Source organism: Crocuta crocuta, unplaced genomic scaffold (genome assembly GCF_008692635.1).
Source record: "Crocuta crocuta isolate KB4526 unplaced genomic scaffold, BGI_CrCroc_1.0 scaffold186, whole genome shotgun sequence".
NCBI classification, from domain to species: Eukaryota; Metazoa; Chordata; class Mammalia; order Carnivora; family Hyaenidae; genus Crocuta; species Crocuta crocuta.
Genome location: NW_027551569.1, coordinates 4,274,709 through 4,292,538, shown reverse-complemented (window position 1 = coordinate 4,292,538; position 17,830 = coordinate 4,274,709). Strand labels below are relative to the sequence as shown.

Sequence of the window (17,830 nt, the reverse complement as noted above, 5' to 3'; positions counted from 1 at the left end):
TAAGATATAGCAGCTCTCTAGTTTATAGCACACAACTTGTAAGATTTTTCTCTCATTATGCCAGCATACCTTACTCAGGTCGATCCAAATCTATGATATGTTAATTTTGTTTTCCCTGAGGACTGTATTCTTATCAACACTTAAGACATCCGATATATTTCTAAATTCCTTGTACCTTGGACTGGTTGAAGAGCCTTTGGTCATACTGAACTTCGTTGGATGTCCGAGGATTGGGTACACCAAGAGCAATGACTTCACTGATATCTCGATTTTCATTTCTCTGCAGTTTTGACCTGTTTCAAAATACAATGTCATTGACTGAAAATTCTTCACAGATAAGCTGAATTTCAATTTCAACATAACCAATCTCAGAAGCAAAGTTAATGAGCATATCTCGTTTGTATCTTGTGAACATGTATTCCCTGATAATGCATAATTGGGCTGGCAGTCTTTACAGCACTTCAGAGGTGTGATTATTAGAAGAGGTGGGGTTTTACAATCAGGCCTTCCTGTTACATGAAAAGAACTGTCAAGAGACTCACTCTTGACACGAGTGTTTAATACAAGAAATCACCTTATGAAAGAAAAAAAAAAAATTACCCCATAGAGCATGCTGAGATAGGAAATTGCTACAGTCTATATTTGCTATTATTTGGGGGGGGGGGGGGGGGGGAGGGCTGGATGCAAATTAGATGTATCATATGAATCACTGTCAATAAGCCAGAATCAGTTCTTTACCTGAACCACATTTAGTAATTTATCCTATTAGAATTTTGAGGAAAACATGTCAATGACTGGATTACTCAGTATGATTTTCAATATTCAGATTATTCTAATTTCCCTGCTGTTTCAGTATGTATGCAATCTACATCATAATGAAACCATGGTAACTGTCATCACTTATTTTACCAGAAGCTCTCAGGTCTATTTTTTTTGAGAGAGAGACAGAGCGCAAGCCAGGAGGGGCAGGGAGAGAGGGAGACACAGAATGTGAAGCAGGCTCCAGGCTCTGAGCTGTCAGCACAGAGTCCAACACTGGGCTTGAACTCATGAACCATGAGGTCATGGCCTGAGCCAAAGTCAGACGCTTAACCAACTAAGCCACCCAGGTGCCCCGAAACTCAAGTCTTAACATGATTTCTATAGACAACCCAATTTTCACCCAATTCTAAGTTTACAGCCTTTCTACATTATCAATTCTCATAGCCACTTTACTGGTTTTAAGGGCTCAATTTATCTACAGAGCCATTTTGACTTTTTACAGCTTAAGAATTTCAAAGCAAGTGTATCCTTAATTGTGCACTTTCACATTTCATTCCAATCTCTTCTATATCGCATATTTACCCACAATTTGAAATTCAGATTTTCTGCTTCTCCAGGGCTTCACTTACCCAGGGAGATGAGCTATAGCATTAAATAACAAAGACTACCACCTGTAGGAATCTTTTTCATGTTTAAGACCTGACTTGAGAACAAAATGGATTTTATCGACAGCTCACAAAATTATGAGAGTGTAGAAAACTGCTCATATGGAAAGGCAGTGTTTCACATAGGGTTAAATGAGGGTTGCATTTAACCCTCAACCAAAATTCAGGTCTTAGCCTTTGGTGAACCATAAACTTTATCAATCCCTCTTTAGCCCAATTCCCCTTACATGTATTTCATTTGTTTCATGCAAACTGTTATTAACAGTGCTCCGTCCATTTTCCCAAGTAATTTTAATTGGGAGCTCTGTCTTTAAATTTTAAGTGAACTGCCCATGAGAAGAAGCTTTCACTTCTCACAAAACCAGCTATTATCCCCCACTATATTCAGAACAGTCCGCTGCCTATAGGTGGATCTCAATGAAACTACAGACGCTTGGGGGCACCTGGGTGGCTCAATTCATTAAGCGTCTGACTCTTGATTTTGGCCCCAGTCATGATCTCAGTTAATGAGACAGAGCCCCATGTCAGGCTCTGTGCTGACAGCAGAAGCCTGGTTGGGATTCTCTCTCTCTGCCCCTTCCCCAACTCGCACACGTGTGTGCTCTCTCTCAAAATAAACATTAAAGTAATAATAATAATTTTTAAAAAAGTACAGAAGCTTCTTCCCTGCCTGGAGGAATAGGCACATGGTAAGTTTGCCACATCATTTGAAATAGGAAAAGAACAGACTAGAAGAATTCTATCTGCTACCTTCACAAACATGATCTAAACTCCCTTTTCTATATCCCCCATCATTTGCAATTCTAGCTGACTCTACACATCTACAGGGTGATGAGAAAAGATTACTTCCAGGGACAGTCAACTCTTCTGCTAAGAAAAAGTAAATGGTTTAGTGTGAGAAAATAAGTGGTGATTTAGTAAGTTATCAAACTAAAAACGAAAGGAAGAGAAGCAAAACTGGGCCCAGGGGACTAAATCTTCTCTCTAAAAGGTTCAGAAAAGCCACTCCTCATAATTCGTATTTATCTCAAATAGCACCTACCTCTTATCAGGAGCTGCCCTGGAAAGATTCCGGTCGTGCTGTCTCTCTTTTCGCCTATCATGCCGGATTTCATCCCTCTCACGTGCCTCTCCATCCTCTGTGTGAACAAAGTCGAAAATTATTTCATCACTATATTACTGATTAATATCTACAACCAGAGAATATTCATTAACCTACAACAGAAAATTCCACGAATTTCTTTATAGTCACATTCAGCCCTTTTAACTTACCTGCAATTAATTTAAATCCAACAGTATTGATCTAATTTTTAAAGTTTCTTTATTTTGGGGGGGAGGGCAGAGAGAGAGGGAGAGAGAGAATCTCAAGCAGGCTCCATGCTCAGTGCAGAGCTTGACTCAAGGCTCGATTTCATGAACTGTGAGATCATGACCTGAGCCGAAATCAAAAGTCAACTGCCTAACTGAATGAGCCACCCAGGCGCCCCAGTTTAATTTTTGAATGTGAAATCCATAATCATGCATGCAGCTGAAGTGTTTAGAGGTAATGTACACTGATGTCTTTCACTTGAAATGCATCAAAGTTGTGAGGTGAACTGACAGATGAATAGAGATAGGTAGATAGGTGGTAAAGCAAATTTAGTAATGTTAATTGTTAAAAAAAAGTTAACTGTAGAATCTAGGTGGTAGATATATGCCTGTTCATTGTATAATTCTTTCAACTTTTGTGTGTGTCTGTGTGTTTTTAAGCTTATTTATTTATTTTGAGAGAGAGAGAGAGAAAGAAAGAGAGCACGTGAGCACAAGCAGGGAAAGGACAGAGACAGAATCCCCGTCAGGCTCCATGCTGCCAGCACACCGCCTGATGTGGGGCTTGAACCCACAAATTTGAGATCATGACCCGAGCCAAAACCAAGAGCTGGATGCTTCACTGACTGACCCTTAATTTCAGCTCAGGTCATGATCCTAGGGTCATGGGTTTGAGCCTCACGTTGGGCTCCCCTGAGGATGGAGCCTGCTTAAGATCTCTCTCCTCATGCCCCACCCCTCTCCCCTGCTCTCTCTCTCTAAAAAATCAAAAATTAAAAAAAATTAAAATTGTCATATTGAAATTTCAGGAAAAAAATTATGTGTAAATGTACTCTTGTATTTTCAAAGACTGGCTGAATGAAGAAATTTTTGCTTTTGGTGCACAGGAGCTGGCTGTGTCTTGATCTCTATCTATGGTGTTTATGTGTATCTTCACTTTCCCTTCTCTCTCCAGTCTGAAAGGACACTGTTTAAGAACATGAGCTTTGGTGGAGCCAGCCTGTCTGGATTCAAGTCCTTGTCCTATGACAGGGTGGCAACATGACCTTGTGCAGGTTATTCAATCACTCTGAGCCTTGGTCTCCTCTGTAAAATGGTGATAATCCTAGAACCGCTGCATGGGGTTGCTAGAGGGAGTATACAAGGCAGTACATGTAAAGTGCTCAGAGCAGCGTCTGCCATAATAAGCACTCAATAAATGTTAGTTCTTATTAATATCTGGCAACACATTTTTCAAAATTTTAACTAATTCTTCAAGAATCATTCTGTGCTTTTTTTCTCCTCACCAATGCAGAGAACACAGATACAGGGAAATCTGATTACCTTTAGTGGCTAAGTCTAAGCACAATAAGCAGGTTTTTATAACTTGCCTTATTAAGTCATTCATATATGATTCAAGGGCATGGATCACTACTTACAATGCTGGTTCTTTCTCTACAGCTGAACTCTGGACTCCTATATCCAACTGCCTGCCTGACACCTCCATCTTAAACTTGACATGTCTACAACTAAGCTCCCAATCCTTCCCTCCCAAACCTCTTCCCCTGCAGTCTTCCCAATATTACTAAATGGAAATGCAATCCCTCCCAACTGCCCATGTCAAAAGTTCTGGAAATAATCTGACTCTTCTCTCACACTTCTACCTAACGCATAAGCAAATTTTGACAGCTCTCCCTTCAAAACACATGTGTATCCAACCATGTTTCCCTACTGCTCATGATCTCTCATCTGGATTATTCCAACAGTCCTCCAGGTGGTTTCACTGTTCCTCCACACATGCGGCATATGGTGCTGCTGTGCTCAAACCCTTTAACTGCTTCCCTGTTATCTGAAGGAAAACCACGTCCTTAAAGTGGATAAAAGGCCACACATGACCTGGCCATTAATCTTCCTATGTACCCTAACAACTCTCACACCTCTACTACTCAGCTTCCTCTAATTCAGCTACCTTGGCCTCCCTGCCTTTTCTTTAACACACTACGTATACTCCCAAATCAGGAGTGCCAAATCAGGCCTTGGCACCTGCTGTTCCTTCTGTCCGGGATGCTCTTCTGCAGACAACTATAAGGCTCCCTTCCTTACTTCCTTCAGGTTTTTGTGCTAATGTTACCATCTCAGAAGTGAGGTCCATTCTGACTATCCTTTCCTTCTGTTACTTTTATCCCCCTTCTCTGTTTAAATTTTCTCCATAGCAATTATTATTTTGCTATTATTACTAATCATCTAGTAATGATAATTAACTTTTTTGGTCTGTTTACACTCACTGCTATGTCTCCAACTTAACAGAAGACCTTGTGTCTAGAAGACCACCCTGCATACAGTGGATGCTCACTATGAATCGAAGGAATGAATAACTGTACTAGTCTGGGATTGTTATTTAAAAAAAATTTTTTTTAACACTTATTCACCCTTGAGAGACAGAGCGTGGAAGGGGCAGAAAGAGAGAGAGACACAGAATCCAAAGCAGACTCCAGGCTCTGAGTTGTCAGTGCAGAGACTGATGGGAGGCTCGAACTCATGAACTGCGAGATGACCTGAGCTGAAGTTGGACACTTAACTGACTGAGCTACCCTGATTATTTCATTTTAAAAAAATTTTAATGTTTGTTTATGAGAGAGAGAGAGAGAGAGAGAGAGAGAGAGAGAGAGAGAGAGAGAGAGAATATGAGTGGGGGAGGGGAGGGTGAGAGAGAGGGAGACACAGAATCTGAAGCAGGCTCCAGGCTCTGACCCATCAGCAGAGCCAGACGCAGGGCTTGAACGCACAAAAACTATGAGATCATGACCTGAACTGACGTCAGACACCTAACTGAACATCCTAGGTGCCCCGTGATTAATTATTTGAGAGAGAATGAGCAGGGGGACAGAGAGGGAGAATTTTTTAACGTTTATTTATTTTGGAGAGACAGAGAGAGACAAAGCGCAGCAGGTGAGAGGCAGAGAGAGAGGGAGACACAGAATCTGAGGCAGGCTCCAGGCTCTGAGCTGTCATCACAGAGCCCAATGCGGGGCCTGAACTTATGAACTGTGAGATCGTGACCTGAGCTGAAGTCGGACGCTAACCGACTGAGCCACCCAGGTGCCCCGAGAATTTTTTTTTAAAGAATATTTTTAAGTTTATTTATTTTAAGGGGGAAGGGTGCACAAGCATAAGCAGGAGACAGCAGAGAAAGGAGACAGAATATCCCAAGCAGCTTCCATGCTATCAGCACAGAGCCCAACGTGGGGCTCAAACTCATGAACCATGAAATCATGACCTAAGCTGCAGAGCTGAAGTCAGACATTTAACTGACTGAGCCACCCAGGTGCTCCTAGAAACTTTTTCTTTCTTTCTTTCTTTTTTAATGTTTATTTACTTATTTTGAAAGCAAAAAAGAGACAGAGAGAGAGAGAAAGCATGCATGTGTGAACTGGGGGAGAAGCAGAGAGGAAAGAGAGAATCCCAAGCAGGCTCCATGCTGTCATTGTGGGGCTTGATCTCATGAACCATGAAATCATGACCTGATCAGAAATTAAGAGTCAAATGCTCAACCAACCGAGCCACCCAGGCACCCTGAAAGAGGGAATCTTAAGTAGGCTCCACACTCAGCAGAGAACCTGAAGTGGTGCTCAGTCCCATGACCCTGGGATCATGACCTGAGCTGTAATCAAGAATTGGACTTTCAATCAATTGAGCCACCCAGCAATCCCATAATATGCAATTTTTAGAAGTATATTACTCTGGGGGCACCTGGGTGGCTCAGTAGGTTGTGTCTGACTTCAGCTTAGGTCATGATCTCACGGTTGGGGAGTTCAAGCCCCACATCGGGCTCTGTGCTGACAGCTGAGAGCCTAGAGTTTGCTTCAGATTCTGTGTCTCCCTCTCTCTGCCCTCCCTTGCTCGTGCTCTCTCTCAAAAATAAACATTAAAAAAATGATAAAAAATAAAATGTCCAATGCAGTCTCCGACTGAAGGCTCATCTTTAAATATATATTCTTTATTTTCTACTGCTACAGCTCAGTAAAGCAGAAGTTACTCTTTCATTTCTATATTATTTCTGAAATATTTACGTTTTTATAGGTGTGTACTAGTTTTCTATGCAGTGAAAACAATGATGAGTCTCTAAATGTTCACCAAGTAAATTCAACTCGGTAAAGAGAATGTCATACCTTTTTCCACATGGGTTTTGATCCCAGCTCTTCTCTCCCTGGCTTTCTGGGCCATTTCTCTAAGTTTCTCTTCATGTTTCTCCTTTTCTTTCTGAGCCATCTTTCTCTCTACTTGAGCACGCATTTCTACAGCTTCACGAGCCTGTTAGTAAAGTCAGATGTTAAATAACACACGATTGGAGGGTAAGTCATAGCTATCATCCAAAACGCTGACTGAAGTCTGGCTTAAAAGAGCAGTTATAAAAAATTCAGATTTGTTATTACCGATTAAAACAAAGATTCTTGTCCACTATAAGAAAGCTTGCCTAGAAGACACTGCAAACTTAGGGATTTTTCACTCTGGAAAATGTTTTAGTGGTTCAAACTATAATGACCCCAATAAATCTTCTAAGTCACTGCTTCACTAATGCTTTCTCAGAAACAGCCCAAAACTACATTAAACAAGATTCCAATAATGCAATATTCAATATTAATAACATAGCAGGAAGTGGTAATGTGTTCAAAATCAATCAAGACAATTCAAGATAAAGCCTTAGCAGAAGATGATTTTTAGAAAGGTGCTTGCTGTGATGTAGGACGTATACTTATCTATGGTTTTTTTTTTTTTTAAATGTTTTATTTATTTCTAGGAGAGAGAGAGAGCCAGCATGAGCAGGGGGAGGGTCAGAGACAGAGGGAGTCAGAGACTCTGAAACAGGCTCCAGGCTCTGAGCTGGCAGTCAGCACAGAGCCCGATGCGGGGCTCGAACCCACGAACCGCGAGATCATGACCCAAGCGAAAGTCGGACGCTTAACCGACTAAGCCACCCAGGCGCCCCTATACTTATCTATGTTTTAAACACGTGCCATGACGTATGTGAACTTCCAGGTCACATATTAGTAACATTAACGTCATAATATTACCGGGCAATCGCTATTATGACTACCATTTTCAGCATTCAATTCATCAGGATGTTTATTTGCCCTTCCTTGCTGACTTTTTGAGAGACATCTATATTTAAAATAGAAAAAAAATTCTAAAAGAAAGAAAGAAAGAAAGAAAAAGAAACCATTATAAAACCTAAAAATAGCAGTCAGCAATCTCTTTAAAAATGAGATCAGCTTAGTGAACCATTGCTCTGGAGTGTTGTGAGTAGGCTGGGTGGCCAGCGATGGGAGTCTACATACAAGTCTACAAAGGCTGAGACCAGGCACAGAGCTGCAAATAGCACCTGCCATGTCTGGCGTCCATGCTACAGGCGGCCGTCTCTCTAGGTACCCAGTACTATAGCTAAAACAGCAGTATCTTGCATTAATCAAACCATCATGCTGTAGGACTTAAGATTCACAGTGATGGGTCAGTTATTTCTCAATAAAACTAGAATGAACAAACAGTATCTTATGTAACCAAAGATGGATTTGCAAATTATCAAGATCGTTACACCGTTAATTATGACAGACCAACCTTCCGATCAGCAATATAGAGGGCTTCAGCCAGCTTGGCAAAGTTCTCATTGATGTGAACTGTTTGCAGGCCTCTTCCATCAGCAGCCAGACGCTTGTCTAATGGAATTGTATAACCCTGTGTGAAAGCAGGCAGAAAACACTAGTCATAAAAAAGCAGCAACAGATTCTTTAAAATCAGATTTAAATATGTCCATTTTGACAACCACTGAGCTGAAGTTCTTGTTCTTACATCTTTCTTCACAACTGTGAAAGAGCAGCAGAGGCTCACACCGAGAGCTTCATGTGAGGTCTTATGTGAAAGCACTTCATGTCTGCGGTCTCATTTAACCTTCACAGTGACTATGTAAGGCTGGTAACACTGCTGTTTCCATTTAACAGCTGATGATGCTGAGGTAGGGAGCTTAGGTAATGTCCCCAGGGTCACACAGTTAATAAAACAGATGAACTAAAATTTAAACTTGGACAGTAGGACATCAGAGCCCAAGCTCTGGGCAAAAAGATTCTCATGTTAATAATTGTAAGTTATAATAAAAGGAAATCACTATCAAATAGCTAAATAGTTGTTCCCCAAGTAATAGAACAACCATACAAAAGTGGAACAAATCACTAAGATCAGAGTACATAGGTGCATCAATGGGTTGTACTGTTTTAATGACTTGTCAGATTCTTGGAATACTGTTGAGTTTTAGTAAATGGAAAAAAGACAGACAAATTAAGATTCTGTGTTTTGAAATTTTGAATCCTATTTTCAATAACTCAAGGCGTATACTTCATATCCATGGACATTTCAGGCTTAGCTTTATTTTTCCAGATTTATGACTAGATTCCTAAATGTTAACCTCTTGTCCATGGTCTTTACTCCTAATACATGAAGTGTTACAGAATCAGCTCAAGATACCACATAGTTAGGTATATGTTAATCAACTCAAATTGGACCACCCAATAACCCTTTTGTTTTAGGATGAGCACATAACTTCCTTTAAGAAATAATTTAGGAGCACTGGGTGGCTCAGTCGGTTAAGCATCCAACCCTTTATTTTAGCTCAGGTCATGATCTCACAGTTTGTGGGTTCAAGCCTCGCATCAGGCTGTGCACAGAGCCTCCTTGGGATTCTCTCCCTCTCTCTCCCTCTCTGCTGCTTGTGCTCTCTTTCTCTCTCAAAATAAATAAACTTAAAGTAGTTATGGGGTGCCTCAGTGACTTAGTCATTAAACATCTGACTTCAGCTCAGATCACGATCTCACAGTCTGTGAGTTTAACCCCCACATCAGGTTCTGTGCTGACAGCTCAGAGCCTGGAGCCTGCTTTAGATTCTGTGTCTCCCTCTCTCTGCCCCTCCCCTGCTCACACCCTGTGTCTCTCTCTCTCAAAATAAAGACATAAAAAATTTTTTAAATAAAAAAATAAAAAATAATGAATAAAAGGAGTTATATTTTATCTACAAATCAAAGTGGCCTTCATCACCTATCAAAAATAAAATTATGAAGCATGATTTGGGGGAAAAGGGGAAATAGTGTTCAGAGAATTTATTTTGCATTATTATAGATTGTTCAGGACTCCTGCAAGCTTTGATGCTTACAGGTATATAGGATTTAAATAGCTTATGCATACATTCTTTTTTTTTTTTAATGTTTTTATTTATTTCTGAGAGAGAGAGAGACAGAGACAGAGTGAGCAGGGGAGGGTTAGAGAGAGAGGGAGACACAGAATATTAAACAGGCTCCAGGCTCTGAGCTGGCTGTCAGCACAGAGCCCGATGCAGGGCTCAAATCCATAAACCGTGAGATCAAGACCTGATCCGAAGTCGGATGCTTAACTGACTGAGCCACCCAGGCACCCCGCATACATTCTTATAAACAGAAAAAAAAGCTTGAAATTTAAAGCACTGAATATACCCAATTACTCTTTTTTGTCATATTATCATTTAAACTGATTTCTTTCAGAAATAATTTTAGAATATCAATTCCAGTTTTCTAGAGAAGACTAATCATTCACTGATAAGTTACTTTATTTTACCTATTCCTTCTCTATATGCTTCTGATACCTACAATTCACTAAAAGAATCTACATAGTATTCATGTGACTGGCCTAGTACATTTCTATTACATTACAAAAAAAAAGTCACATTAAGTTGGGTGTTCCTTTTTGAAAATATTCAACTAAGTGAGATGCTGAGGATTTAATGAAACTTTCTCAGTCTGAAGATTCTTCCTGAGTGTTTTCCAATAAGTTCTAACAGTAGGAGACTGATTTTATGACAACTTCATTACCTTTGCATTTTTCCAGTTTGAAATACAAGGAGGAATCTTCCACTCTTGTTGTTCCTTCACAGTCATCTGAGTTGACGAAAGAAAGAGACATTTTTAGATTTATAGTCTAGGTAAAAACCCAAGTGCAATTTTTCTCTTCAAAGATAGTTCAATATACACTGACATATGAATGGATTTAGTCAAAGGCCAAAGTTCCATTTGTTTGGTAGCACTATATAGTATGTTCCTTCATCATGGATTCTAGTAGTAACTTTAATATAAAAAAAGGAAAATAATCTATACGTTATTTTTGACAATTACTAATGCTGGTTAGTATTTTTCCATATTTAAAGTGAAATGACTTCTTTGAGATAAAAACTTGTTTTTTTAGTTGGATAATAAGTCATATCTAAAAAAATGCCACTCAGATGATCAGAGGCCTATTAATCCCAGGTACTCACTTCCTGTAACTATGATAATATCCTGCTTGTCAAATAGCAGACCCTGTTCATTCCAAGCAGGGGTTAGGCTAACAACAAGAAAACTAATAGCTAACATTTGACATACATTCTCTTATGTCCTCTGGAATTACACATAATAGCCCTGAGTGGCTCCCCATTTGACTTGAAAAACAACTTAAAAAAAACAGTAAGTGTGGCAATATGTACCCATATAGGCATCTAGACTTTGTTCTATGGAAGGTTATTTATAAAAGCAATAATCATGAACACAAGAAAAGATGTTGGACTATAGCAAAGACTACCTTTCGGCTAGGAGAATGCATGACAGGTGCAGGAGGAGAAGGGGGTCCTCGGGGAATCTTCTTATTAATCCTGAAGAATAAAATCAAAACACAACCAAAGAGTGTTACACATTTTTCCATTTTAGCTAATATGTCTCAAGTCTCCCCTCCACATTTTTATAAAGCTTCAAATACATAAAAAAAAAAGAGTGCATAATGAATGCCTATCTATTATATATCAATCACTGAGCTTCAATAACTGTTAAAACACAGCCAACTTTGTCATCGTCATTACCCACCTTCTCCTCCACATTATCATTATCATTTCATAAACTAATATACTTTTAAGTAGGCTCCAAATCCAAGAGGGGGCTCAAACTCACAACACCAAGATCAAGTCACGTGTTCTACCAACTGAGCCCTCCAGGAACCCTCACATTTTTCTTCTTTTTAAAAAACCGCTTTACTGAGGTACTGCTGACATGCAATTAACTATAAACGTTTAAGTGAACAGTTTAAGCTTGACCCAAATACACCTATGGAACCATCATCACAATCAAGAGAGTGAACACACTCATCGCCTTCAAGTTTCTGCATGCTCCTCAGTATCCCTCTTCTTCCTCCCCTCCTTCGCCAGACCCTGATCTACCTCCTGTTACTACAGATTAATTTGCATTTTCTAGAATTTTACAAAAATGGAATCATATAGAATGTATTTGTTTTTATCTGGCTTCTATCACTCAGCATATTTTGAGATTCATTCATGTTATTTCATGTATTGTAAGTTTATTCTTTTTTATTTATTTTAATATTAATAGTATTCCATGTATAGATGTCCCACAATTTATTTACCCACTTACTTAATAATGGACATTTGGGACATTGTTCTCCTGTGATACCTTTTTTAAGAATAGAGTTTATTCTTATGAGGCCACCTACTTACTTGAACCGTGGAGGCTCCATTGGATCTTTCTGCATTTCCACCATCCGAATAACTCTCTGTTTAGCTCCAGAGTTGAAAGCCACTCCTTGTTGAGATGGTGTGTACCTGAAGAATGCAGGTGAAACTAAAGGTGTAACTAACGAATTTTAGCTCAGTGGGTATTTTTCTTCTGTTATAATCCTAAGTTAGACTATACTGCCAATTCTTTTCACAAAGTATTAATAGAAAATTAAAAAACATTCAGGTAGAGCAGACAGCAATGGAGATAACAGAATAGCAATTATGAGTTAAAAGCAAAATATGAACTAGAATCACATTGGTTTGCAAATAATCAATCCTTGTCCATTTTCCACCATGGAAGGCATGGTGTTCAAGTTCACAGATAAGAGGTCTAGAAAATAGTACCTATTTTGTAAGTTTGCATTTCAGGAAGAAACACCTCATAATATTTCAGCAGGCAAGTTAGAATTAGTAGTTCCTGACTAATCATGGGTTGTAAAATAGAGAAAGAATAATAGTAGCATCCCCATAAGCTCTTAACTTTCCTATACATGTGAATCATCTCTTTACACAAAGATTTAGTTGAATGAAATTCCTCAAAATTTAGAAGTAATATAAAGATGTCTATTATTACATAAATGATATTAGTACATTATTGTTATTCTATTACACTATTACTACATGTTCTATAACTACAATTATGTAATGAATTATGACATTACCAATGTATTAATATTATATCATTATGCAAATATTAGATAAATATATAATGCCTATTATATATAAATGGCAAACTAAAATATTTGTGATCTGGGTCACATGTAAGTAACTGTTAGTTTATAAATACAAAAAATGTATTTTGAAAACAGCATAAGTTAATATTTTCAAAAATTTCTTCAAAAATTCTGCTTTCAATAGTCTGCACAGAGTCAAGAGACTTCAAGTCATGATTCAAAAAACTGCATTTCTAATTGTGACTAAGCAGGATAGCAAAAAGAATGCCAGGACCTCCAACCCCAGTCTAGTCTGACAGGAGAGTAAGACTTCTAGGCAAGATCATACCGAATGTACTGAGCAGGAGCCAGTTTATCAGCGGCTCGAACTGGCATGGCTGCGGCAACCTTCTGTGATACAGATTTTTCCAAGGCTACCCTTGTCTTTTCTGTTATCTGAAATAAGAAACACCACAATGAGTGGTCTGGAAGTTAATAATGACGTCAAAAGCCATCTAAAATAATTATATATATCAATGCCCAGTTACCTCTTTAATGGCTTCTTCATCAGGTCTTTGCAGGTCTGGGTCATCTGCATTCATGACTTCCTTGGGAACCAGGTCAGTGTACTTGCTATAAATGACCTAAAATGTTCAAACACAAGCAGGATCAAGAAAAGCAGAGAATGAGAAGAAGCAACCTCATTAAGTCATTTCAGAAGTCAGCACACTTATAAATTTAGGACACAAATTTTGTCTTTTAGATTTTAAAACCAAGGAAGCTTAAAATATATACACAAATTATTGCCCCAGCTATATAAGTTAATAATTTTCCTTTGACCTCATGCATTTAAATTATTTGAGATCTTCTAATCAAGTCACTATCCAAATAATTTGTGCCAACAAAATCTTATGCATCAGTGATCCCTATTTTTGAGGCTCACTAAGACTTGAAATTAATGATGATATAAATTGCCTATTGTACCATTATCTTGCATTACAAACTCATCAGAATTTAAGTCAGGTTACCAAATAATTTCCAAATTCACTGGGCCTGGAAAATTTCACTGACCTCACTCTACTTATAATGTTTGTCTTTTCTGGCAGCAACTCTATTCACAGACTAAGGAAATGAACATGTGTTATGGTCAAAAAACCTAGAACACTTTCTTCTGTGGGGAAAGGGGGTGGAAGAAAGAAGAAAAAAATTTATTTTACATACAACACTTATCTTATACTCATTATCCAAATTTACAAAGGCTAGATTTTTTACTGGGCTCCCATGTCTCTTTGAGGCTGGCACTGATGTGGGAGGCCCCTTACAAATATCACTTATTTTTGTGTCCATCTATACTTTTCTTTCTTTCTTTTTTTTTCTTTTTATTTCTAGGAGAGAGAGACAGCGTGAGCAGGGGAGGGTCAGAGAGAGAGGGAGTCACAGACTGAAACAGGCTCCAGGCTCTGAGCTGGCAGTCAGCACAGAGCCCGATGTGGGGCCCGAACCCACGAACCGTGAGATCATGACCTAAGTGAAAGTCGGACGCTTAACCGACTAAGCCACCCAGGCGCCCCCATCTATACTTTTCAAATATTTTTATAAAAACTTACATGGCAGACTTTATAGAAAAAAAGAGGTACTGGGGGCGCCTGGGTGGCTCAGTCGGTTAAGTGTCCAACTTGGGCTCAGGTCATGATCTCACAGTTCGTGGGTTCGAGCCCACGTTAGGCTCTGTGCTGACAGCTGGCTCAGAGCCTGGAGACTGTTTCAGATTCTGTATCTCCCTCTCTCTCTGACCCTCCCCTGCTCACGCTGTCTCTCTCTCTCTCTCTCAGAAATAAACATTTAAAAAATTTACAAAAAAAAAGAGGTATTGGTAATTTAGCAAATAAACAGCATTCCAGATTTTGCTGCTTTAGTCAGGAATTTTTGATACACATATAAAGAACAAGTAACTAACCATTATAAAAGAAAACCCAATTATCAGGTATTTGAGACCTTCAAAAATTACTACTATAAGCCAAAGTCTTCTATTAATAACTGAATTCTACCAAGACATTCACTAAAAATAGCTTAGAGGAAATGCTGGCTATTCTTAACTTCTTATTCTAAACAGCAAAGCAAAAAACACTTCATGGCCTGGAAGACCTGACCTGGCTTTGTCTATAGCTTTGCCTACAGCTTCCTCATTTATTATTCTTCAACCACATTAGCACTTCCTGTTTCTCTGTGTTTTGTTTTGTTTTTAACACAACATGCCCTTCCCGAATCCTGGACCTTAAACAGTATTGTTCTTGGTTCTTCATGTGAGTTCTCAACCTCTGAGTTTCAGTTCAAAGGTCATGGACTGATGAGGTCTCCCCTGACGACCTTGCTAAAGCAGCAGCCCCTTTCCACCCAATCACTTAGTGTCACAGCACTGTTAACTGTTTTCAAAGCATTGCTCACAGTATGAAATTATTTTCCATCTTATCATGTATTCATTAAAGTAATAATAATAATTATAATAGCTAAAATTTATTAAGCCCTTATTTTGTGCCACTATTCTTTTGCTTTATATATTAAATAATTGAACTTTTCTATCAACCTTGAGGTATGCACAATAATTACACGTATATTATTGATGAGGAATTTCTTATTCGGTAAAGTATCGCCACAGCCTATAACAATGCCTGACCTGCAGTAGGCATTTGAGTCAATATTTTTTGTATAAATGAATAAATAAATGAATTTTAGAGGTACTCAATTCCATGCTAAAGATGATTATATTTTAGGCCTTGCAGAATGTTTTATGTAAGCTGTTTTTTTCCCAAAAAAAAAACTATCTCATGACCATAGATGAAAACTCTAGCTTGTTTTTCTCAGGAATGAAACAAAGGATCAGGCAAGAAAAGTAGAGACAGTCTACCACAAAACATGACCACTGATATGTGAGCTGTAGTGTCACCATCCTCTCAGTGTTCATCTGGAAGGGACTTAAAGCTCACTCTGGGGACAAGAGTAAGGCTCAGTACATTAACAGCAAATAGCAAGTAATGACCTTAAAAGTGTTATTTCTTTTCAAGATGGAAACATCTATACCATGTGAGTTCAAAATTATATATCAATACTCTAGAAAATAATATCTAGACTATGAAGAGTTAATTATTTTTACACAGCAATTACAGGAAAGGATTCTAAGTAAATGGCTCCCTGGTAGTCATATATGCTCAACATAAAGTCTCAATACTAATTTAGCATACAAGAGCCATTTGCTGCTTCTTATTTGGGTATTCCAAAGTTAATAACCCTTTAAATGAGCATCAATAAGATTCTAGCATCTCACAAAGCTGAGTGAAGGACATCTGAAGAGCAAGATTCCTCCATGGTAATTAACTATAAAACCTCAAATTTTTATTGCCTGAGAACCAAATGTGCTGAAGCAACTTAGACTATCCCAGGAGGCAAAGGGGCTGGGGAGGGTTATCTGAAAAATACAGTAGACTCTAGAAGGTATGAAGAGCACAAATGGGCTTTGTGAACAAGATAAAGCAATAAATCATCTGTGAAACTTTTTTTTTAATTATTGAAAACTGGCAAAGAACTGGATTGACCTGACTGGATAAATCTGTCAACATATTCACCATTTTGGAAGCAGAAAGAAAACACTATTTTTAGGCTTAGCTAGTTTGTGAAATCATGAACAAGGTAATATGTAATTTGTCTTGGGATCAGTTTAAAATTGCTGGAAGTTATTTGTTTGGGGGGAATGGGTTGAAGGCATTCTTTTAGGTAATATCCTGTATTTAACATTTCCTATGCATATATTTCAGAAGGAAAAATGTAAACACCAAGGCTTTTTATTGATTTATCACTCAAGTCACAATTGGAAAAAAAAGAGCATTTAGTTCCATCACAATTTAATTCGAAAAAAATTTTTCCTTACCGATTTTGTATTACTGTCTTATGAATACAGTATTTATTTTACATGTAGAGAGATCTAGGGCCTAGACTTATCCCTTGAAATCTTGCCTTTTTCTTAATCTCTTATACCTAAGGGCTAGCATTTACCGTTCTTGACCTTTCATTATTAATATTTCAGTGATAACTCTCTGGTTTCTGAAGAAAACCAGATCCCTCTGATATAAATCAGAAATCTATGCACTATAATGCAAATTCAATAATCCGATAAACTATTTTCATACTATGTCAAAGACTTGAATATCAGCCTCCTGAATGATAATGAATTTTTAAAGTCCCATTTTGTACATTTAGTAGCGAATTCCTATTTCTAAAACTGAAAAATCAGTGTTTTTTTTTTTTTTTTTAAATATTTTTTTATTTCTAGGAGAGAGAGAGAGAGACAGCGTCAGCAGGGGAGGGTCAGAGAGAGAGGGAGTGACAGACTCTGAAACAGGCTCCAGGCTCTGAGCTGCCAGTCAGCACAGAGCCCGACGCGGGGCTCGAACCCACGAACTGCGAGATCATGACCTAAGCGAAAGTCGGACGCTTAACCGACTAAGCCACCCAGGCGCCCCTCACGGTTCATGAGTTTAAAGCCCGCATCAGGTTCTCTTGCTCTCAGCATAGGGCTGCTTTGAATCCTCTGTCTCCCCGTCTCTCTGCCCGTCCCCCGCTTGTGCTCTCTTTTTCTCTCAAAAATAAACAAACATTAAAAAAAAAAGGAAAAGAATTTAGTTAAAGAAAAGGGGCGCATCCATGGGAAGTTCCCAGGGTAAGAGAGCCTGTGTCATATTAGGGGAGCTGCAAGTAATTCCTCATGGGAGATCTTTGCAAAAAATGTCTGAAAGTTTCTTCTTCTTCTTTTTTTAAAGACGTAAAAAATTTTTAGGTACTCTCTACACCCAATGGGGGGG

At 38.6% G+C, this 17,830-nt stretch overlaps 1 protein-coding gene across 2 annotated transcripts in view; it reads right to left on the bottom strand.

Moving 5' to 3' along the window:
• The window catches only part of SNW1 (SNW domain containing 1), a 32,364-nt gene that overhangs the window by 2,393 nt on the left and 12,141 nt on the right, over positions 1–17,830 (bottom strand). For both annotated transcript variants that reach the window (XM_077750626.1, XM_077750627.1), the window contains exons 4-12: positions 13,526–13,621; positions 13,327–13,433; positions 12,265–12,369; positions 11,343–11,412; positions 10,601–10,666; positions 8,328–8,444; positions 6,884–7,025; positions 2,470–2,566; positions 176–293 (exon numbers count right to left, since the gene is read on the bottom strand). In XM_077750626.1, the coding sequence (XP_077606752.1) occupies positions 176–293; positions 2,470–2,566; positions 6,884–7,025; positions 8,328–8,444; positions 10,601–10,666; positions 11,343–11,412; positions 12,265–12,369; positions 13,327–13,433; positions 13,526–13,621 (918 nt within the window). The remainder of the gene's footprint in view (positions 1–175; positions 294–2,469; positions 2,567–6,883; positions 7,026–8,327; positions 8,445–10,600; positions 10,667–11,342; positions 11,413–12,264; positions 12,370–13,326; positions 13,434–13,525; positions 13,622–17,830) is intronic.